We start from the raw sequence: 23,471 nt of genomic DNA, 5'->3' as shown, positions 1-23,471 counted from the left end.
GTCTCCTGGTTATAGTCTATGGGAACTTCAACAGAATTTGTGTCCTGCTGTGGTGTGAAATCTTAATTATGTTGAACTGGTTCATAGTGCTTTTAAGGTCTATGATATCCTTCTACTTTTCTGTCCATTCATTCTACTAATATTTGAGAGTTCGCTGTTAAAACTCCAACTAAAAATCTTAACTCATCTACTTAAAAAATGACTGTGCTATATCATGGAACTATACGTAAGTTTGTTCTGTATTTTCTGTCTCCTGTAAATGCGTTATCACACTTTCATAACTTAAAAAATAAAAAAGAAAGAAAAAAACCTAGAGACTTTTAACTACTTGTGGCATATACAAACTACTCAGATTTCGTCTGGATCAAGGCTTAAGATATTATGAAAATTATCAGTCAAGAAGACTATACCCAAAGAATTCTCGTGAGTTAGCTTTGATGACAGCTGTCTACTTTTCAGTACCCTATTGTAGCAGTTCTGGCTTGTTAGCTACAGGCAGAAAGAAGGTTCTGGTGTTCTCGGGAATGTAGAAACGGGGGCCTCACACTCACTGCGCCACAATTTCACAGTTTCTACCATGCACATCTTTTATCTCTTACCCTCTAGAATTCCTAGCTCAGGAATTTCCCAACTCTTTTTCTTTCAGCAAATTTTTCCTGGCTAGTTTCTATTCCAGAAAATTTTATTGTGTGTTAGTTATTTTAGGCCATTGGATCAGTAATTTGGCATCTTTCATTTTCTGTTCCTCTGTTTTGCTTTTTAATTGGACCTATGGCACTTATCCGGAGAGGGCAATGGCAACCCACTCCAGTACTCTTGGCCTGGCCTGGAAAATCCCACGGCTGGAGGAGCCTGGCAGGCTGCAGTCCATGGGCTCGCAAAGAGTCGGACACAACTTCCCTTTCACTTTTCACTTTCATGCATTGGAGAAGGAAATGGCAACCCACTCTAGTGTTCTTGCCTGGAGAATCCCAGGGATGGGGGAGCCTGGTGGGCTGCCGTCTATGGGGTGGTTCAGAGTCGGACATGACTGAAGCGACTTAGCAGCAGCAGCAGCAGCAGCAGCATGGCACTTATCTCATTCCTTCACCCCCATCCCTCTATTAGGAAGAGCTCTTCCTGACATTCCTTTTCCAGCCTGTTTCACCATGACTTATTAAACTCTCCCCACCACTCACACTCCCCACCCCTCATCCCCCAACCCCCATCCCTTCCTGCCCTTTCTGGTTCGGAGAGTCATTTGTCTTTTCAGTAGCCATACATGACAGGATAGGTTTTTTCCACAAGAATTGTAATATACTGTATTGCATTCGATTTCTGGTGCTTAGAGACTGCTCCTGTCATTACACAGTACAGCCTGCAGAGTTTCATTATACTCAGGTAGAGAAACAAGTGCCAGTGTTACCTACTCTTGCCCAAAAACATTAGGGCTGATTTTTTTTTAGGAGAAAGAAAGCCAGATTTCCTTCTTTTCTGAAAGCCACAGTTAAACTTCATGTGGCTTTTCATTTTCCACTTTGGATACATTCTTCATCTCTCAACAAATGTGCTTCAGACAAACTTGCCAAAGGACACACAGCTAAGAAGATGCAAAGCCAAGACTGAACTTGAGAAAGTTAATGACTGAAAGAAAAATGCTCTTTTTCAGCACTTCCCTGATTTCCCATCAACTAAAGTGTAATGTCTATGTGAAATCTGTTATGACCACATTACTACAGTTAAGGGTAAAAAGTAATGGTAGTGTAATAAATAAGCTAGATACAGATCTATTCAGAAAGGGGGAATATGTTTGATATGGGACCTTTTGGAATATAATACTTCAAGTTCCATGAAAACAAAGCCTAAACAGAGTTGCACTTTACTCAATATGTTTGAAGTTCTAAGTAAATATGTAAACTGACTATGTCATAAATGTGTTAGGGGAGTTTCTCATTGAGGCAATCTTACAGTGAATTTTTAAGAGCAAATCATTCCATCTTATTTTGATTTCAGTTTTACCTCTGGCATACCAGTTATCATTTAAGAAGGCTATGCCTGTGAGGCTGCATGATCATTAACTAGTTTGTAATTTCTCCAACATATATTTGAATATTGTGGTGTTTCATTGTTTCCCAAATATTAGCATTTGCATACACTTTCACAATCTTCATTACATTACTGCTCTACAGCACCTGTATTGCTGTTTACTTACTCTTTGTCTGTGAATTGGTTCATATTTTTAACTCAAGTAGATTTATTTTTAAAAGAGACTTTGTATCACTACTGTAAATGTGAAATCAGCATAATTCACAATAAATAGAAATTAATAGTAAAATATTATTAGATTCTAGCTAGATACTATTCCTGTTGAAGCCTTCTATCTGAGGAGGATTGGAAAGCATTTTAATAGTGTGGAAGACATGTTATCACCAGACTAAAGATATAACCTTGCAATCGTAAGGATTGATAGAGAATTGAAAGGAAATAACTTTCTCACAAGGCAAGTCAATGTTATTTCAGGCTGTTTCTGTGTACCATCAAAAATCCTCTTACTGCCCACAAAATATTGTAACCCCATCAAGTTTTCAGAATGAGCTCAAAAACTATTCATGAAAGCAGTAAAGTCTCTGATCTCTGAGAAAGTCGATATCTGCTCTCTTTTGATCTGGCCAAATTCATAAACTTGGTTTTGTTTCCAGGCTAAAGAGGAAATGATGGACAATAGAAGCTACTCTAACATGCCAGACAAACTGCCTGTCTTCACTGATTCCTCCCACTTGCCACTGACCAGGTCCTTTTATCTGGACCCCATGGTCACGTTCCACCTCTACCCAGAGGGCCCAGTGCCATCCCCTTACTCGGAAAACTTGCCATTGCTGCCTTTTTCCAGTGACTCCCTGATTGTGGAAGACTATGGTGAACCCTGCGCCTTCTCCTTCCCAGTGCCTTATCCAAATTACAGAAGGTGCGAATATTCCTACGGGCCAGCCTTTATCCGGAAAAGGAATGAGCGGGAAAGGCAGCGGGTGAAATGTGTCAATGAAGGCTATGCCCAGCTCCGACATCATCTGCCAGAGGAGTACTTGGAGAAACGCCTCAGCAAAGTGGAAACCCTCAGAGCTGCCATCAAGTACATTAATTATCTCCAGTCCCTGCTGTACCCTGATGAGGCTGAGACCAAGAATAGCCCCAGGAAAGGTTCCTCCATAATGGCAACCACCACCCGCCACTCCGACTCCATTTTTAGAATCATTTGATTCCATGTTTCCAAATAGAAACAATTTCACAAAATGTGGTCCTCTACATCATTCAATAGTTTTCCTAATATCATCTTTGTATGGGCAGATAATAGTTCAAATGCTAACTATTTAGACGTATCCAGACGGATGCTGGATACGTCTTGCTTGGATTTCAGATGTACTAAACATTATATTTTGTAGATTGAGAAAAGGCTTCTTAAGCTCTGGTGATTTCTTTCAAGAACATTAGGGAATCAGAAGTCCTAAAAATTCTCTATGCCTCTCAACTTGCCCTTCTCCCACACTTGGCCAGAGTCTCAGGTGTGAGAAACTCATGAAAGTAATGTAAAGCACGATTAATGCCTAGTCAATGCCTCTACTGCCCTTTGCAGATGCTTCATGCTAAGCAGCCCAATGAACCTTCCTTGATTTGTCAAAATTTGGTGGGTTTTATTATTTGGGGTTAGCAAGAAATTTACACCTTACCCATAACATGATGAGGAAGTATTGTGGAGCTAAAGCAAAAGTAATTAACAAAACCTTGTTGTCATTTGAAATTATTTCAGAGTCATCTTTGTCCTGCATGAGGCAGACATCCTCTGGTAGCTTAGTGCAGGGCCTAAGCAGGCAGGCTCTGCAGTCATATTGCTCTGTGTTCATTCTGACTTTGCTGCCTCTCTCTGTGTCATTTCAGTTCTTCATCCACAGAATAAGAGTAACAGCAACTACCCTATATGTTTATTATGGGGATCACCAGCACCTGACACATAATGTTTTCATAATCATTATTTTTAAAAATTATTATTATCCTTTTTTTGTCCATAGCATCATCATGCTTCAGGTTCTCTGGCCAGATAATGTGGGAAGGACAGTGATCTCACCTGTCTTGGAGTCTTCCTTCAAAATGTCTATTTCTGTTCCCATGATGAGCTTCAACTCTCTGTCTTCCTTAACGCCCAGGTCCCATCTGTCACCAAGCCCAGGCAGGGCTTCCAACATACTGCCACACTCACTTCCACTGTCACCTCTTTTATGAAGTCTTTCCATCGCAGCCATTACTTGTTCCTTTATTTTGCACACATATTTCCTTGCCATTCGCATCCTGCTATTTTGACTCCCCCTGCACACTTGTCTCCGTCTTCAGTAGACTGTGAGCTCCTTGAAGATAAGGACAAGTCTTAGTCAATCCTGTATTTCCAGCACCCAGAAAAGAGCTCACATCAGGTAGGTGTCAAGAAATATTTGGTGGTAATATTTTCCTATTTCCATTCTGTCACATTGTGTCTGGATCACTGTTAACACCCTGGCCTCTCAGGCTCTGTCCTCAACTGGTTCTATTTTCACTTTAATACTCTTTCTTAAAGTATTGTGTTGGCCAAAAAGTTTGTCTGACTTTTTCCATATGATGCTACAGAAAAAAACCAAACAAATTTTTTTGCCAACCTAATATTTCATGTCACTCCACTGCTCAAACCTCATGACAGCTTCCTTTTGACTGTGACATTGTTGGACATTCATCTGCTTGATTTTCAAAGCTCCCACCAGTTTGGCCCCTTCCCATTGATTTTCCCATGACACTCCATTCCCCCACTCCAAAAAGAAAATCATGTGTTGCAAATGCATACTTCTCTCTTAGCTCTTGCTTCCTACCAAGATGGGATGGAATAATCTCCCGTTTCCTTTCACCACTGAAATCCCACCTATCTTATTCAGGAATCCTTTTCTCATAGCCAGAGATCTAATTAGTCTTTCTTAGACTCAAACTTTGTGGACCAAATCACTCAGCCTTTTGGGCAACAGTCATTCTCCTGGCTGCAAAGTTAAGCTCTGTGAGGGTAGACATCAGTTAGGATGCTTTTGGCCGTGAGCAATACAAAAATCTAACAAAAACTGGTATAATCAAAAAAGGGAGGATTTCCCTGGTGGTCCAGAAGTTAAGACTTTGCACTCCTACGGCAAGGGGTACAGGTTCAGGCAGGGCTCAACACTGTCACCAAAAATCTGTGTTCATTAGATCTATCCTCTCTGGGAATACCTTCAGTGTCCCAGAAAGACTGTCAGGAGCTCCCAGAACTATAAGCTTTCTTATTTATGTATAGGAGGAAACATAAATTCTATAACCAAGATTTCTAACAAAAGTCTTGAGATTCACGCTGACTGGAGAGGCACAGTACATGCCGATGCCTTAGAGGACAGGGGATGGAATGTGCTGATGGACACACAGCAACAAGGGGTACAGCCAGCCTCTCCCTACCACTCAGACTCACAACAGAAAGAGGAACTGGTGGAAGGGGGAATTAGATGTGGTAGAGACACTCACAGATCCGCAAAATGGCTGTCAGATGCCTCGAATACCATCCTCTGGATGTGCAAATGAGAGCGGACTCTGGACTTCTGTTCATTTGGTCCACTGTCCACTCCCACCACCCTAAGATATCACCACACACCTGCTTCTCAGCAGTCCTGTCTCCTTCAGACAAACATGCTCACACTTTTGGTTCTTTCATTTTAAACTACAAATTCTATTTTAGAGTCCTTAAGCCAACCAGTGGCTCCACTCCAGCCTCCTGCCCACAGAGGAGGAAGGCAGATCAACAGCCTTGAGACTCTGTGGGGTCAGCCCCCTCCCTCCCAAGACTCTCCTAGATCCAGGAGGGCTTCCCACCACCACTGACTTTTTCAGCAGTGGAGAAGCATAGCTTTTGGGAAGTGATGCTACACTGGCCCTTCTCCTCAACACCACCTGTCAACACCACTCTCCAGAAAGGCAGTGAATAACCAACCCCCTACCCTCTCTTCCTGCCCATGCTGCCCAAGGCCCCAGTCACCCCTCCGCACATGCTCAGTACACTCCCTCTGGCCCAGCTGGCTGTATCCATGGCAACCTGCTTGGCAACCAGGAGTCGGTTGGGCTGAGGCCGTGAACTCCTAACTGTCGGAAGGGACCGAGGCTGAGGTGGAGGAGTCTGGCTGGGGCTGTGGTAAGTACGCTTGGGGTCAGAACCGTGGGTTTGGGCAGGAGCACACCCAACAGGGCCGATTTGGGCTGGGCCAGCCGAGTGTGATCTCAGGCCCTGGGTGGCAGCTGTCGCCTCTGAGCACATCTTCGGAGGCCACCGCCATGGGTTCTCAGCTCGGTCGAGTTAGTCCCCCAGGTGACCAGGTTAGGAGGGAAGTCTGTGGCTTGGGTTAGGGGTCAGTTTGTCATCAAGGGCTGCGATTTGTAAAAGAAAATATGATCTTAAACCCCCAAAGTCCCAACAACTGGGGTGGAAGCGGGGGTGGGGGGGGGCGTAAAAAAACTAACGTATATTGATTGAGCTACTTAAAGATGCCAGGTGCTTTCCACAGATCATCTCCAGGGCGTTAACTGACGCTCCCAGGTGAAGTGAGCACGCAGCCAGCAGGCGGTGAAGGACTTCCAGCTGGGTTTCTCTGAAGTCACAGCTCTTGCTCTTTCAACCCCTCCCCTATTTCCTGAGCGGAGTCTCCCGGGCAGGTGATGATTCTGGGGACACCCTGCGCGTGGTGGGAGCGGGTGGGGCCGCGGAGAGGCGGCAAACCGCAGAGCTGAGCGCAGCCCGTTGGCCTCTGCTGGGTAATAGAGCCGCTGGTTCTCAGGTGTTTTCGCCGAGGTCTATGGACTCCTCCGCGGGGCCTGGGACGCCTCTGCCCAAATACTGCAGCGTGGCCACGACCCTGAAGGCCCCTGCCTGGGCCGGCACTGCTCCTCCCTGGGACCTCTCCTTCACCTGCCCCCTCGCCTGCCGAGCACCCTGGCTGACCCGGCACAGCCTCCTCACCAGGTACCCATCTGTGCTTCTTTTTTCCTCTCTGCTCTTGGCTCAAAATGGTGGGAGACAAAAGGGTTCCTTACCCGTGTGGGTTGAGTTCCTTGGGTTGTTATAATCCCCCCAATTGTACTCACAATAAATAAATAAGTAAATACATAGAGACCTGCCTGGAGGTCCAGCGTTTAGGACTCCAGGATTCCACTGCAGGGAACACAGGTTCGATCCGTGGTTGGGGAACTAGGATCCTGCATGCCTCCATGTGCAGCCAAAATATAAATAAACTCTAACCCCACCAACAAGGGCTGACCTGGCTTTTGTCCCACCTGGTAGCAGAGGGGCTGATGTCAGAGTTGACATGTGTGGGAGAAGGCAGGCATCACCAGTTATAAAACTTCTGGCTCTGATCTTCTCTGCGACTTGCCCTGGCACTATATGAGGGAATTAGGTGAGGTCGCCAGATCCCTCCTCAGGTTCCCTCAGCTGCCCTAGCTTTTTGTGAATGGTACCCAGAGTTAGCTGTCTACAGTGTGAATACAAGAGGGGAAGGGAGCCTCAGCCAATAGGCACATACAAATCATGCAAGCCCCGTGCTATTCAAGTCAGTCTGCCCAGGCCTGAACCCTACAGCCCCCTTTCTTGTTTCACCCATGTGGACCATTTCCCTTCAAAGCCGGAGTTTAAACAATCCTGTATCCTGGCTTGACCACAAAATAAACACTTTTTTTTTTTTTTTAAACCAAAACCTGACTCAACAATTCCCTGTGGCTTGGTTTTGTCTACCAGAGTTCCCAGAACCAGCTTCTCCTTTTTCCTGTCCCTCAGCCTCTTACTCAGCCCCTGTGCTTCTCCTGCTCAGACACTTCCTCCTCTCTCCCGACTCCGTGGTGCTCAGCCTCCTTGCAGTTTTGCTCCTTTGTCACCACCATCCAAGCCTCCACACCTCATCCCGGAATCCCGCACACCGCCTCAGGATCTCCCGTCCTGGAAGAACACTTCCCTGGTCTGCTATCTAGTCTCTGAACCAGTTAATCAGGCCATCCCATTATATATCAAGGCTAATCCCATTCTGATTACTGAAACAATTCCCAGGCCTTAAACAGCGATTCCCTTCACTCTCCTCTCCTTCCTCTTCCAACAATTTACCTTATCGGAAGTCACAGATTGCCACTCTACACGGGCTTCTGTTCCATATCGCCTTAACTGTCATATTCACCCCATGGTTCTGCTCAGACCTAATTTTGAAATGTGTTTCTTGATGGTTTTAGGGCTCGCTTTTCTCTACTTCCCTAATTCCATTTGCTTTCCCCCAGATACGCATCTTACTACCCGTGTCTCCACATTGCTGACCCAGCATGGCAGGGGCCTGGTTGGCTGGGAAGAGTTGGAGAGGCTGCTGACACATGGGTCCTGGCAAGAAAGGAACCAGATGGCTTTTATTACAGGGCTCAGATAAAGGCTGCTCCAGAGGCAAGTCCCTCAGTCCCCATGTCTCCCCATATGCTCCTCTGGGTGGCCCTGTCATACCTGATATGCCTCAGCTGTTCAGTGTCTTAAATAAGCACAGATCTTCCATGGCCAGGATGTGGAAGTGAAAATGTAATGTCAGTGAACGCATCAGTTTGCTAGGGCTACATAACAAAGTGGCACAAACTGAGTGGCTTTAACAATAGAAATTGATTCTTTCAGTTCTGGGGAGAATCAGGTGTGGGCAGGGGTGGTGATTCTGAGGGCGCTGGGGGAGGATCTGTTCCGTGCACCTCTCCCAGCTTCTGGTGTTTGCTGGCAGTCTTTGATGTCCCTTGGCTTGTAGAAGCATCCCCCCGCACTTGGTCTTCATCTTCACTTGCTATTCTCCCTGGGCTCATGTCTGCGTTCAAATTTCCCCTTTTTATAAGGACACCAGTCATGGATTAGGGGCCCACTGTACTCAGTCATCCTCAGTGTGACTTTGTCTTAAGTCATTAAGACTTTAAGTGTGACACATTTTGAGGTCCTAGGGGCTAGGACATCAGCATGAATTTTGGGGGGACATAATTCAACCCGTAACAGTGAAGAAAATGTACAGTAAAAGCACTTTGTTCAGGAAGATTCGGTGTGTGGAGTTACGAGCACCAGCCTAAGGGAAAGAGGAGCCACTCCGTGTATACCTCATGTGCGCCTGTGTCCTTCCGCGTGGGGGCACAGTGCCTATGTGCTGGGGCCGGGCCTGGGCTTTACTTTGGTGACTGCTTGCTTCATTGGGATTTTACTCTTTCTTTTCGGAGTCAGACTTTGTGAATGTGGGTCCATAGAGGGAAAACTAGTGTGATTTATTAAAAAATATATATGTTACAGAATTTCCAATCAAAAGTCATTTTGTCGTTTTCCAGTAACTAATATGTGATTTCAAATGAAATATCAGCAGGAGTTTGCTCAAATATAGATTCTGTCTGCTACTGCTACTGCTACTGCTGCTGCTAAGTCGCTTCAGTCGTGTCTGACTCTGTGCAACCCCATAGACGGCAGCCCACCAGGCTCCCCCATGTCTGGGATTCTCCAGGCAAGAACACTAGAGTGGGTTGCCATTTCCTTCTCCAATGCATGAAAGTGAAAAGGGAAAGTGAAGCCTCTCAGTCGTGTCCGACTCTTAGTGACCTACCAAGCTCCTCCCATGGGATTTTCCAGGCAAGAGTACTGGAGTGGGTGCCATTGCCTTCTCCAGATTCTGTCTAGTGACTAGATAAAAGTTAATTTGTAACCAGACTTTATCACTCTTCAAAAATCATACTGAGTTCTCCAAACAGCTTGTTCTTTTGATTAGCTCAGTATTCCTCCTGCCCTCCCTGTCAGGCGGCTCATTCCTTCCTGGGCCCCGCTTCCCATCATGGACATGCAGGCAGTACTCAGGGCTGCCCTGGGAGCAGCCACAGATGTCCTTGCCTGACACGGCCTGTGATTGATACCCCACCCCTGGCTGGTCCAGGACACGGGGACAACACTTCCTGGGAGGGCTGGGAGAAGAGGGGTGCTTTGGGAAAGATGGAGAGGACCCAGTTTACTCCTGTGAATTGCAGACCAAAAATAAAGATAGGAGAAAAGAAAACCAGGAAAAGAAAGCGCACGGGAAGGGAAAGGCAGGAAGTGATAAACAAGAGTTGCCACAGCAGGAAGCAGAGGGAGAGCCTCTGCCTCACAGCCGGCCTGTCCCTGCCGTAATGGGCTCCAGCAGCACCTGGCCTGGCCCCTTTCCTAGCTGGCCCCTGCTGTGTGGAAGGGAGACCCTCAGCCTGGCTCTGGGCGTTGTAGGGGACCGTGAGGCTCCCTGTAGTACTTCCTAAGGCCAGGTATTATTCTGAATGTTTTCCTTTCCACAGCTGGAGAGGCAGGGGTTCCTGCTGGTGGAATTTGAGGCTCCCCTTGCCGCAGGCCCAGAGCTGCCAGCCCAGCGGCAGCGCGTGGTCTTAGAGGAAGATGTCATTCAGTTCTCACCAACCATGGAATACTCACTGCGACCTGGGGACAAGGTGCTGGCACCCTGGGGCCCTGACCAACAGCGCTATGGCCCTGGCACTGTACTCTTGGGCTTGGAGGCGAGAGACCCCCAGAGAGGTAAGGGAGCTGCTCTGGGGCTCCCCAGGAGCAAGGCTGGTGATCAGGCTGAGGAAAGAGCAAAGCGGGTGTCTCTACAGCTTAGGGGTCTTAGGGGCTTGAGGAAATCCTTACCCTTTCACTTGCAGCTTCATCCCGAGGGTGACCGCAGATAGACAAATCATATTTTTCCGATTATAGAATATTTTTTATTAGGGCAAAATCACCCAAGGCTACCATGTCTGTGTTGGTTACCTGACCTATGGTGTGGTGAGGTTATCCAGAGGTCACACCTGTGCTCGGTCCCCCACCAGTCATCCGGGCATGGATACAGTATCCCCTTGTGTGGGGCCAGCCAGGCAGCATCCTTGTAATTCAGAAAACCACAGTGGAGGCTTCTCCTCCTCTCCCCCCACCTGAGGAGGGATTTTGGTTTTGACGAGAAAACTGAGATATGGAGGCACAGGACGGGGAGGTAAACATGGGGCAGGTGAGGAGCGTCCCTGGCAGGCTTTACAGGGACAGGTGTGCGTGAGACAGCAGGCAAAACTGAGGGGCCATGCTGAGGCTTTGCTTCTGGGGAGAGGAGAACCTTTACCCTTGATGTAGAAGAGGCGGTTGTAACAAAATGTTGCCCTTCTCTGTTACATAGCATCCCCGAAAGAAGAAGAAATTACTGTTCACTTCTGGAATGGCAGGACAGCTCCAGTGCCTCTCAGAGGGGTCCAGTGGGTGCCCGCAGCTGTCTGGAAGAAGGCTGTGGACGGGCTGCATAAGCCTTACGCCAGGGAGCACCCCAGGCCCCTCCTCTGGGCCCCTTGCTGCTCTGTGGAGGGGCCGGTCGCTGGCTTTGCCACCAGCGGGCTTCCTTTGAGCCCTCCGTTCCTGTGTGCTCCCTGCTACCCACACACCGGCTGCCAGCTGCTGGTCCAGGGCTGCCTCTGCTGCTGCCCCCTGGCTGGACCCACTTGGTGGCCTCTAATCAGGACCTCAGGGGTCGCAGCCAGAGAAGCTCCAGAAGCGGAGCTGAAGCCCACAGCCCAGCTTTTGCCCCTGGAGAGTCCTGAGGAGGAAGAAGCGGCAGTGCAGGCTCCCGTGGCTGTTTCCTCCTCCGCCTCCTCCTCCTCTTCTGAAGACGAGGATTTGGAGAATGAGCTGGAGATGGGCCCCCCTCAGAGACTGCTGGTGAACAGCACAGTCAACACGGACCCCATCCTTCTCGAGAAGTCTCCGAGGAAGCAGGGTGGCCTCTGCCAGCCCGAGTGGAGGTACTGGAGGAGAAACGGGCCCGAGCCGCACCCAGGGAAGCCAGGTAGGCCTTTTCCTAGGGTGGGGCCGAGGCCCCTGCTCCCTTCCCCTCTGCAACGCCCTCCTTCGGTGGGGGTGGTCTCTCAGGAATCTGATACACGTGTGTGCTGTGATGGAACTGGAAGTAACACTGGGGGGTGTGGTCATGTTGAAGGGGGGCTGTGATAAGAGGGAAGTAGTGGGCTTTATTGAGTAAATGGAAACCTAACAAGAAAGGATGGGCTGATCTTGGTGCTAAGCTTTGCATCCCTATTTGACAACTGTCCTTTCTTTCTTCACTAGTCTACTGGCAGGACACTGCCATTGTCCGTTTCTACCCTCCCCTCCTTCACTTTCCTTCGAGGCTGTGATTTTTCTCTACATGTGCAGTCAGAATGCCTCCACGTGTTGATTAGAGTCTTCAAGGCCCTGAGAACTCAGAAACGTCTTTAAACATTGGTCATCAGACCCTGCTCTTCATATGAGCCCCTGAGGAAGTCAGAGTGGGAAGAACCAGGCACAGCCTTAATCATCTTGGTCTGCCATGGAGAGGGGAGGCAGTGTCCCTGTCGGCAATCTGCAGCCACCCCTGAACTTCTCTACCCCAGCAAACACCCATGTGACATGCCCTCGTAGGCTTAGGGTACTGTATCACTGATAATGCCTCATGCCATGCGATCTAAATTCCCAATGTGGCCGAAAGAGCAGATGCCTAAGGCAGCTGGCAGAGCTTTATGAAGGAGATGGCTTGCCCTAGCCAGCCCTAGACTAGATTCTTGGGGCCCTGGGATGACTAATTCAACCTTCAGTGAACTAAATGAGCATTCAACCTGGGGCAGAGATACTGAGGGTTAAAGAATACCACTGCTAAGGGTGTAAGGATCTGTAGACACTGCCCACTCTGGGACTCACTGTGAGTCCCCATTTGAAGCCATTGCCCTATTTCCAGGATATCTGCTTAGTCAGGACCTCTCAACCCACAGGGATTTCAGTCTTGCTCCAGGCATAAGGACTTTATTAGTCCTCTGTTCCAGGAAGCTGAGAAATTGTTTCTGCAGTGAGAAACTTTCTTGGTGACTCCTCTGGGTCCCTGGCCTTTGGAGTGAGCAGGGATAGACATATTAGTTCCTGATTTTTGTTTGGCTGCGTTGGGTCTTTGTTGTGGCACCCAGGGTTGGGTCATGTAGGCTCTTTCCTGGTGCAGCACATGGACTCTCTAGCTGCAGTACATGGGCGCCCTGCAGCATGTGGGATCTTAGTTCCCCAACCAGGGATTGAACCCGGATCCCCTGCATTGCAAGGTGGATTCTTACCCACTGGACCACCAGAGACGTCCCAGCTGCTGTTGTATTTTATATGATGGTTCCTTCCTTAGTTTTCAAGGTGTGGGATTTTTCCCCCATGTCTGAGAGGGAATAACTAGAGGGACAGGAATCTAGCTATGACCAGTGGAGCTTTTCCTCCACTCTCTAAGAGGACACTTTGTATAGAAAATGTCAAGATGGGGCAGGGAGAGCTTCCTGGATGTCTTTCCTCGCAGTGAAAGGCCTTGGCAGAAGTGCTTGGAAACAGGTTTCCACAGGTGTGCCCTCCAAGTGATAATATAAATACTGCCCAAATCCAGAGTTTTCAAGTTAAATTCTCCGTACCTTCTACTGCCTCCTGCTTCAACACAGACTAGGGAAAGAAAAGCTGTATCTATCCAACAGTGAGTAGCCTCTGGGGAGCAACTGAGATAGGATGAGGCCCTGCCTCATGGAGAGGCAGGCCAGTGGGGTAACCAGAGGGCCATGGTGCGCAGACCTGCCCTGGCTCCAGGCCTGCATTCCCATGGCCTGCTCCATGGCATTCTATCCAGACTGTTCCAAACCCAGCTGAGTCCAGACCAATCTTTCCTGGCCCCAGTGTACACTGCTCTTACCTCTGCCACCCAACCAGCTACACCTACGCTCAGCCTCTCTCCCCATTACCATATTTAAACAGATCCTCTCTAAAGTACCCTGCATCCCCAAATAAATTCTAATAATTGGCCATAAAGAGAAATAGAGTATCTTTAGGTACCTGGCCTCGCTTTCCTCTAGGTTATTGGACCATTTGTTATGCTCCAGGCAAAGTTGGAGTGGCACCATGATAATCAGTGAGCCTGCCCTCTGCCAAGTTCCACACCTGCACTCAAAGCTATGGAGAACAAGCCTGGATGGGGTGTGGAGAAAGGGCCCGTCACCAGCCCTTGTCCCAGACAGACGCTGTGCCTCACTAACCAGTGAGATGAAGCGTGTAAAAGGACATGTGTGCTGGGCTGGAAACCATGGCAAACACCAGTTTTCTTCTCTCCCCTCCAGATCTTGTTCCCTTTTAAGAAAATGTGCTGCTTTGCTTCTCCTAATTGTGCTTGAGTGCCACCAAGAACTGATGCTTGCCAGTCTGGTCTGAGGCCCTGCCCCCTAAGGATCCTCTTGTATGGGTCCCCCGCCTGCCACACTTTTGGCTCCTTTTAGTTTCAGGCTGAGAGGTTACTGTCTGATCCTAACCTAACAAACCTGGAGGCAGGATTCCTGCCAGCAGGCAGGCTGCTCTCCTCCCTTGCTTATGACTGAAACCGGGTTCAGGGAGTTAAGGGATTCTGTGATCCCTGATTTAGTCCTACCCAAGTCATCAACACTAACCCCATCAAAATGGTAGCATATTCAACTAACTGAACTCTGGGTTCAGGAATAAGACTGTGCAGCACCCAGAAAGATGAGAAGAGCAACAGACAACAGAGAGAGAAACCTGCTGCAGCGGGGAGTCCCAGGGAGCTGGCCCTGGACGTCACTGGCACGAAGCTGCTGCAGATCCTGCCCAAAGAAGCCGAACAGGAACCTGAGCCAGGGCACTGCTGCACGTCAGGAGGCCAGAACCCCGAGACTAGAAGCCCCAGGATCAAGGTAGAGCAGAATGGCTGCAGGGGCGCTTCTGAAGGGCTCCCTCCAGGGTTCTCTGATCTCTTGGAGTCACACCCACAGTCTTGCATATGACTTCAGAAGGCTTGCAGAACCCACAGATTTCATCACTGGCTTCTTGGGGGTGCGAGGATCCCTGTTTAAGTGACCCCTCTACCTGGTGATGGAGTGTATAGGTCTGCTTTACTAGGCCTTCTTTCCATGAGTCTGCTCCTCACTAGGAATGCTAAGATAGCTCTACTTAAAACTTTGTTTTCATCATATAAAATACTGGCCTTTTTTCTGAGGCAAAACTTATACATTCAAAACGAGGTGAAGTCCTAGGCAGTTAAACTGAGATGCAACAATACTGTTGGTGTGCTAGCTTAAAGACACTTAGGACACAGCAGTGACTTCATAATTTTAAGGATTAAAAGTTTCTGATTTTTAAAGTCAGCATAAGACTGTCAGTGTTGTTTTTTTTTTCTCTTGTAGGAAGCTAAAGACTAGAGGTGGTAACCTGAGGAGGAGCTACAGAGTGGCTGACAAGGCACTCTTCAATGGAAATGGCGCAGTGAGGGCCGCAGATGACAGTCCAGTAATATTCACCTGTCCTGAGGAGCACAGGAGTCAGGAGCCCAGGGCTCCCTACCAGGGGCCGGGTGAGACCTGCTTGAGGATGCCTCTTCCACAGAAGCTACAGACCATGGTTGGCCTGCTTTGGGCAAACGTGTCCACAGCCTCTCTGTTATCCTTTCATAAAGCCTCAATTGTACAGGAGTGATGTTTTGTTTCCCTTCTTAATGCCAATAAAAAGGAATTTTCTTCATTTCCAAATCTCTCCCTTTATTATCATAATTAACCTTTGCTTGGAAAGCAAGCTGTAAAAACTAATCAGACAGCATCATGACATTATTACTTTCACGCAGAAGAGGGTGAAGGGACTTTCAAGTTAAAATAGGCACTGAAAGAGACACTCTCCAGTTCCTAGGAAGGCTGACCCTCTACAGTCAGCACTAAAGGCAGGATTAATGTGTACATATTAAGAATATACAGTGGCTTTATTCTTCTTGATACTTAGAAAAAGGTGATGTGATGCCTGTGATGGTCAACATCATATGGGGAAGACCAAGTCCACACTTTGTCCGGAATCAACTGCTACCACGTGAGTCTTTTTGGTCAAGTCATCTGCACCCACAGTGACAGAATAGGTCCCTGGATATACTTCTATGTAGAGGTCCTTAGAGATGTTCTCAGCCTGGAAGGAAAAGCAGATATTACCCGTTTAGAGGTTTCATGTCCTGTTGCTGTCAGAGCACCTTGTGCGTGGTGCAGTGAGAGGCACTAACGTGGGAGACAGAGGTTCTGCTTCCTACACCTGGCTTGGCCACGTAACAGAACTGCCATTCAGGCCAGTCTCACCCTCTTTATGCTTGTCTCCTTATTTCTAAACTTAGCTCACAAGAATGTATGTGAAAATGCTGAGTTGTTGCAGGAACATGAAGAATCATGAAAGGACACACTGGCTGGAGTACAAAGGTAAGAATCAGGTGGAGGGAAAGCCTAATGACCATTGCTTTGGGGCTCAAAAGTGGGCAGTGGCACCTGTTAGCACAGACCAGCAATAATGGCAAGGCACTGCAGGATGATGCAAAGCATTCCTTTTAGGTGTGCTTTGCTAAATTCATTATTAGGATGAAACATTTCTCCTAAAGCTGAGACTATGAACAGATTCCATTTTGTCATGCAGCAAGTCAGCTGGCTGGTTAATGTCCTCCCTTGGAGGGCTGGTTCTCCCACACAGATGGTCCTTGACTTACAACAGTCTGATTCATGGTGTGTGTGTGTGTGTTTCTTTTTTTTTTTACCATAATGTGAATGTGATATGCATTCAGCAGAAACTGTACTTCCAGTTTTGATCTTTTTGCAGACTAGTGTGATGCTGCAGCAGCAGTGAGCAATCTCCCAGTCAGCTGTGCAATCAGGAGAGTAAACAACTGATACACTTATAACCATTCTGTACCCATACAACCAGTCTCCTTTTCACTTTCAGTGCAGCATTTGATAAATTACATGAATTATTCAAAACTTAACTATAAAGTAGGTTTTGTGTTAGATGATTTTACCCAACTGCAGGGTATATAAGTGTTCTGTGCTTGTTGAAGGCAGGCGAGGCGAAACTATGACTTGCAGCAGCTTAGGGATATTAAGTACACTTTTGATTTATAGTATTTTCAACTTATGACGGATTTTTCAAAATCCAGCCAGTGGTGGAGGCATCTAAGCCTAACAACTTGCACTAGAAACAGAATAGTCTTAGTTGCTACTAAGTCTAGTATATTCTGAATCCAGGCTAGGAGTATACTGTAGACCAACAAAAATTAAACTATTACTGCAACATACAGGGGTTCCACTCCTCAGAATTCAGCCCTTCCAAGTTCCAGAAGATCCCCTAGGTTCATGAACAAATGAGTATTTTATCCTGAAAAACTCATCACTATATGTTTTCACACAGAAACATTTGTGGAAAATAGGAACAAACTCCTTTAAATGTTTTGGAACCCGATCTAGCTGAATGTGTATCTTTCAGAATTTGAGCCATGATTTTCACTTCATGAGCAGGAGGCCAGGCCCCTCCCGCTGCTTAAACAGATGGTGACATTCTAGCAGGGCCCAGCTGAGCTGTAGGAATGGAGTTACAAATGCTCTGCATTCTTTCTGACCGCAACTATGAGTTGAGGCACAAACGCTATCTCTGAAATTTCAAGGGAAGGGAGGATACCAAGAAAATATAATTTTACAGTGAACTAAAATGCTGCACACTTTCCCCCAAGGTAAAAATATCCCAACTTAAAAATAATATAGATCCAACACAAAGAACCCTGTTATAACCCGGTCAGCTGACTCATGGACAGCAGTGGTGGGGAAGCCCGGTGCCCTAGAAGTTCTGTACTCACAGACTGGGGTGCCTTCAGCACACACTCTGACGGTTGATGCATGCCTCCAACACTAAGGCCTGAGTCTTTTCTCTGAAGAGAGAAGTAGAAACACTGATGAGGGCCCAAACTTTGACCTCTAGATGGCAGAAATTCTTTCCTATTTAATGAGGAACTAACAATTGTGCTGTCACTGTTTCCCAAGTTGCCACTAAGATCTTAAGGCTTTTAGTGATTTCTGTGAAGTACTTTTAGTCACATGATTACCATCATTACCTTTTATCCTTACATGGGCTTTGGAAAAGGCAGATCTGAGTTTGAATCCTACACCTGCCACTTATTGAGAGGGACAGATTAATATCTCTTAAGTCTTGATTTCCAGTCTATAACCTGGGGATACTCGACTGTAGGAAAGATTTTAAGTGCAAAAGTGATTGACGTTTAACAGGCTTTCAGAAAACAGAATTCTCTTCTGTGCTTCTCCCAGCAGTGGGAGTATTAGACAGGAAGAGGCTGAACTGAGAAAGTCAATTTCTCTTAGAGTTATTAACTTACGTTTTATAGGAAGGGAGGCTGCTGCTGCTGCTAAGTCGCTTCAGTCGTATCCGTCTCTGTGCGACCCCATAGACAGCAGCCCACCAGGCTCCTCCGTCCCTGGGATTCTCCAGGCAAGAAGACTGGAGTGGGTTGCCATTTCCTTCTCCAATGCATGAAAGTAAAGTCACTCAGTCGTGTCCAACTCTTTGCAACCCCATGGATTGTAGCCTACCAGGCTCCGCCATCCATGGGATTTTCCAGGCAAGAGTACTGGAGTGGGTTGCAATTTCCTGCTCTAGGTAGGAAGGGAGGGGAGGGATATAAATGACTCCTGCCCATGTGTAAGCCCCCTTAGGGTCAGGTGCTTTTAAGGGGGCCTGGGTCGGGCCAGAAATGGGAGCCCTGGATCTAGGCCTTGGTGCTTGCCACTTGCACCCCAGGCCAGGGAAACGGGAGGGACTTCTGGCACGCAGCCAGTCCTTGCTCACATCCCTGTGGCCACCCTCTTGTCCCTTCTCAAAACAAGGAAGTCAGGAATCCAACCGTGGATTAGACTCTAGACTTAAGTTTGCTACGTTTGAGTACAACTAGGGGAGCTGAGGAGAAGGCAATGGCACCCCACTCCAGTACTCTTGCCTGGAAAATCCTATGAACGAAGGAGCCTGGTAGGCTGCAGTCCATGGGGTCGCTAAGAGTCAGATATGACTGAGCGACTTCCCTTTCCCTTTTCACTTTCATGCACTGGAGAAGGAAATGGCAACCCACTCCAGTGTTCTTGCCTGGAGAATCCCAGAGATGGGGAGCCTGGTGGGCTGCCGTCTGTGGGGTCGCACAGAGTCGGACAGGACTGAAGTGACTTAGCAGTAGCAGCAGCAGTAGGGGAGCTGAAAAACAAGAAAAACCTGCTCTTCCCAGAAACAATAACAAAGGACTCCTGTTGAATTAGTTAAAAAAGTAGTCTTAGACTTCCCAGAGTGACATGTGCTAAGACAGGGAATTCATAGTGAGAAGCCTGTAACTGTTATCTTTAGGAAAAGGATGTTGTTAAAAGAGACCCCCTCCTTGAACTTCCTTTTTTAAAATTACCAAAGACATGATACTTATCACTACTTTAGAGTAAAATACATGATGATTAAAAGTCTCTTTCATATCCCTAGATGTAGAAGGGGATATTTGAAGCGCTTTTTGTTAAGCCTGCTCAAGAATCCCTTGGCCCAGGATTGTCACTGAAGATCCTACAGTGGCATCGATCTTGGTATGAAAAACTCCTATTTCATGTTCATTGCTGTAACTTCTCCGAGGAGAAACATTTCCATAAAATGCTGTAGAGTCACCCAGCCACCCAATAACATAATCCAGCAGAAGCCCCAGGATGTAGGGCCTCCCAGTTTGGGAGGCCGAGGGCACAGCACAGCTGAGGATACATACCCGACCACTCCCCGCATCAGAGCACAGGTGCAGCTCCGATGTCCCTCTGTGATAGCGGTAGACGTGGGTTGCCCCTCCTTCTTCTGGTGCAGATGAGTAATATTTCTAGAGAAGTAACGTGGAAGACATTGGGTAACCCAAGAGTCTGGTCAGATTTTCAAAAAACACCCTGTTACTTGGGCAAATTATGGTTAAGAAGAGAGGCAAGAGAGCACAGGTAAATTACCTGCCCTCCCAAGAAACCTCCAAAGTCATGTAACAAATCTTAGCCATCGTAAAGTGGTTGCAGAGAAGGAAACTGCAGTTGGCATTACTTTGCTGCCATCTGCTGCCTCTGCAGGGCAAGAACTCTGGCAACTCAAGCTAGGTAGGACCAGGCTCTCTGCCAGGTTAAATAGTTTTCACAACATCCTCACTCTGATATCAATGCACAAGCCCTTTTATCTCTATTCATGACAAGTTCTGACAAACAGGTCCATGTTTACTAAGTCTCAGACAAGGACAAGAAAAGAGAGAGGTGCATCTCCTGGCAATTTAGAAATACAACAGGAAATACAACCGCTAAGCAGCCGTTCTCCCCATGTGGAGGAGGGGAGGGAAAAGTCTCTGATTTAGGCAAAATCATCCAAAGGATCAGAAAACAGTTTTTTTCTTGTCTACTTCCTTCCTCCCTCTCCAGGTTAACCTTAGACTTGCCCTTGATAGTTACTAATGTCGAGGACATCATAAGCTTGCCTGTTTGGAACAAAGGGTAGGGACAATGTTTAAGTCAAGAGACCAAAAGAATGAGAAGCTGGGAAAAGCACGTCAGGACATGAAGCTAATGATGTAACTTAGAGGCTGCTTCAAAATTCTGAAAATGAACTCAGAACACTGTTCTTAATTCTATCTCTAGAGAGCCAAGGAGTTCTGAGGCTCCATTCTTTAATGGAGACTTGAACTCAAGCATGAACTGAAAACCAAAGTGAAGAATACCAATTTGCTAAACCTCAAACCAAAGACAAATATTATTCCTTTTACTGAACCATGAACCAAAGTGTTTAACTTCATCACTTTATAGTAGAGCCAAAGTTATGGATTTTTCTAAAACCATTTCACAGAATAAGAACATAAAAATACTCTCTGAACTATATCTCGTTGGTTGGAATCCTATTCTTGGAGTCATAAGGATTTTGTAAAAGATGTAGAAACATTAGAGGGTTTTTTAAAAATTTTAATATTCATTATGAAATTGAAAAGCAGGACAGAAATGAGGCATTTTCTTCCTTTTGCCAATAGAGACCAGCACCCTTACACCCACATAAGAATCATAAAATGTTAGGCTGGACAAGACCACAGTGTCTGTTTTAAGTCCTAAAAGACACAGAGTACCTTCCACACAGGTGATTTTCTTCAATGTTGGCTGGTCCACCTTCAACATTCCCTTAAAGTACTTAAAGATGACCTTAGTGTATGCTTTTGAGAAGAGTATCTTTAAAACCTTTGTTCACCCATTTTAATGAATGGGACCAAAAATCTCACGTAGGTCCTCTGTGCTACAGTTTATAGCAATTTCCTGGTGTTCATCTCTCAGTGGAAACTGAAGAAACAGACTAAAAGGGCTGGCAAGGACTTGAACATTGTTAATTTACCATGGGGAAGGTAAGGCTGAGAGAAACTAACTGGCCTAAGGCATTAGGGTCAGGAAGTGCAGAATACAGGTCTGATTCCTGGGAGGCTGCCCCTGTCATTAAGCCACACTACCTCTGATGAGGGCATTGCATCTGTGCCACAAAATCAGCTTTGTGATATGGACAAACAGGTGATATGGACCCAAAGGGATGTATTTAAAAACTACATTATCAGGGACTTGGAAAAGAGATTAAAATCCAGTGGAGGGATTTTGTTTCAATTTTTGCTTTGAAAACAGACTCAGTTCCAGTTTAGAGTGATTCTACAGACTTAAAAATTTTTTTAGTTTAGTTCAAAGTTTTAAAAACTCCTTATGTTTGGTCTTACTTTGGAATTCAGCAAATAAGCACCCACCTCCCATCTAAAAACAATACTGAGGGCAGAACTTTTCTGCCTTGTTCACTGCTGTAATCTCCTAACAGCTAAAGCTGCTGCTACTGCTAAGTCACTTCAGTCGTGTCCAACTCTGTGTGACCCCATAGACGGCAGCCCACCAGGCTCTGCCATCCCTGGGATTCTCCAGGCAAGAGTACTGGAGTGGGTTGCCATTAGGCGGTCTATATTTGTTGAATGAACTGTAACCTGGATTTATCACCTGTTGTAAATCCTTGGCTAATTACAACCTGCCCACGAAGGCAGGACCGGGTGAACAGATGGTGTGCAGATTCTTCCTAAATTCCACAAAAATGCACTTTGAGATCCATCAGCAGGCAGATCAGGGGCATGCTTTGGCTTACACCAACTTACCCCACACTGACTTGAAGTGTAGTTCATGTATTCAGCCATTGTTCTGAAGGAAGCACTGAGGGTCGGGTGTCTGTCTTCTCTCTATTTGAATAAACGGCAAATCACAGGTGAGATCTGTATTCCCTACTGGAGAAGGAGGTCATTTTGGAAATACCTTCCTTTTTACTTTTTGAAAGCCCTCTGCAAGTTTAAATTAGTAAAATGATCTTATTGAGAAAGAATTCCAACTCTAAAAGGAATACACATCCATGCAATTTTTCCAGGACAAAGGTTTGTTGGGTTTCCTCAAGTATCAGATGATAGCCTCTAAGAATTGCGTTAAAAAGTAACCAGTCAGGGCCGAGGACTAGCGGTACCTAGCGGTATCCTAAAGCTACCCAGTAAGAATCTGTCAAATGTCAAGTTTTCAAGACTTTCCGGTTCGCTGTCCTGACACACAGCAGCTTCCGCCAAGCACAGGATCCCTCGGGTCCCAGTGTGTGGCGTGCCCTGGTTCTCAGCAAGCCGCTGATGAGTGAATGAATGGGCTGGTCCACAGCAGAGGCCCTCCTCACCTTTCCTGGGAGAAGGCGCTGGGGGCTGGCTGCCGGCCCTCTTTCTCCATAGTGCCGCACCCGGGAAACGATCCCCACGCTGCCTTTGGGAAGCTCCACCGAAGGCCAGTCCACCGCCCTCCTCTTGGCCCGCTCCAGCACTTCCTGACCCAGCCTAGCCGAACGCTGCAGGGAACGTCGGTCCACCCCGTTCAGCGCCGCGGCCACCAGACAGTTCTCCATGTCGCCCTGCGAGGGAACATACACACAAACACGGGCGAGTCAGCGGAGCGCCGGACCCCACTCCATTTCGGGGTCGGACTCAGAGCCTCGACCTCCCTGGCGACCACTGCCCCCGGCTCGCCCAATGCGCTCTCTAGCCGGCGCCCTGTCAGGGCCTAGGGCGTGCGCTCTCAGTCCGTCCATTTCCGTGGCCCCCTCCCCTCGTTAGAGAGCCCTCACCCAGTCCCCTTCTCAAGGCGCATGCGCTCAGTCGGCGAGGGCGGACTGGTTCTGGAACACCCTGCGCCGGCGCAGCAGGCCATTGGCCGGGTGGTGGTGAGGGGCGTGGCCGGTGCGGTGGACTGTGCAGCCTGCGACCCACATGCCTTCTTGCGACCGCCTTGCCGCCTCTGCGAGCCGGTTGTCCAGTTAACTGCCTGAATGCAGGGGGCGGGGTCTGGCGGCGGGCCAGTCAGGGGGACCAGTGGCGGAAGCTGTCCGTCCTCCTTGTTGCAGGAGCCTATGTGTCAGGACCTGGCCCTTAGAAACTGTCTCCACCGCTTAACGCGGGGAAAGTGTTAGTCGCTGTGTCGTGTCCCACTCTTTGCGA

At 47.5% G+C, this 23,471-nt stretch overlaps 3 protein-coding genes across 3 annotated transcripts; 2 read left to right on the top strand and 1 right to left on the bottom strand.

Annotated features, from left to right (window-relative positions):
• Positions 2,691-3,236, top strand: ASCL3 (achaete-scute family bHLH transcription factor 3). Its single transcript, XM_005689712.1, has one exon. It carries the CDS (start codon positions 2,691-2,693, stop codon positions 3,234-3,236), a length of 546 nt encoding a protein of 181 aa, XP_005689769.1.
• C15H11orf16 (chromosome 15 C11orf16 homolog) lies at positions 6,579-14,946 on the top strand. The gene is made up of 5 exons (XM_018059510.1): positions 6,579-7,024; positions 8,323-8,479; positions 10,366-10,600; positions 11,232-11,891; positions 14,579-14,946. The coding sequence occupies exons 1-5, from the start codon at positions 6,858-6,860 to the stop codon at positions 14,881-14,883; spliced, it is 1,524 nt and encodes a 507-aa protein (XP_017914999.1). The 5' UTR covers positions 6,579-6,857; the 3' UTR covers positions 14,884-14,946.
• On the bottom strand, positions 15,613-23,180 carry AKIP1 (A-kinase interacting protein 1). Its single transcript, XM_018059508.1, has 6 exons — positions 23,102-23,180; positions 22,661-22,888; positions 22,107-22,187; positions 19,689-19,793; positions 17,745-17,816; positions 15,613-16,045 (listed from the first exon to the last, which is right to left on the bottom strand). The coding sequence occupies exons 2-6, from the start codon at positions 22,880-22,882 to the stop codon at positions 15,902-15,904; spliced, it is 624 nt and encodes a 207-aa protein (XP_017914997.1). The 5' UTR covers positions 22,883-22,888; positions 23,102-23,180; the 3' UTR covers positions 15,613-15,901.

The sequence above is a fragment of the Capra hircus genome, chromosome 15 (genome assembly GCF_001704415.2).
Source record: "Capra hircus breed San Clemente chromosome 15, ASM170441v1, whole genome shotgun sequence".
Classification (NCBI taxonomy): domain Eukaryota; kingdom Metazoa; phylum Chordata; class Mammalia; order Artiodactyla; family Bovidae; genus Capra; species Capra hircus.
The sequence above is the reverse complement of the archived record's forward strand: the minus strand, read 5'-3'. Positions and strand labels throughout refer to the sequence as shown.

Bases quoted from the DNA above. Each gene is read 5' to 3' on its own strand.
- ASCL3 (XM_005689712.1), top strand. From the start codon at position 2,691: ATGATGGACAATAGAAGCTACTCTAACATGCCAGACAAACTGCCTGTC.
- C15H11orf16 (XM_018059510.1), top strand. From the start codon at position 6,858: ATGGACTCCTCCGCGGGGCCTGGGACGCCTCTGCCCAAATACTGCAGC. The intron at 7,025-8,322 runs GTACCCATCTGT...GCTTTCCCCCAG, and splicing joins CGGCACAGCCTCCTCACCAG to ATACGCATCTTACTACCCGT. The intron at 10,601-11,231 runs GTAAGGGAGCTG...TCTGTTACATAG, and splicing joins GGCGAGAGACCCCCAGAGAG to CATCCCCGAAAGAAGAAGAA.
- AKIP1 (XM_018059508.1), bottom strand. From the start codon at position 22,882: ATGGAGAACTGTCTGGTGGCCGCGGCGCTGAACGGGGTGGACCGACGT. The intron at 22,188-22,660 runs GTGAGGAGGGCC...TTATTCAAATAG, and splicing joins AGCGCCTTCTCCCAGGAAAG to AGAGAAGACAGACACCCGAC. The intron at 19,794-22,106 runs GTAAGTTGGTGT...TTACTTCTCTAG, and splicing joins ACACTTCAAGTCAGTGTGGG to AAATATTACTCATCTGCACC.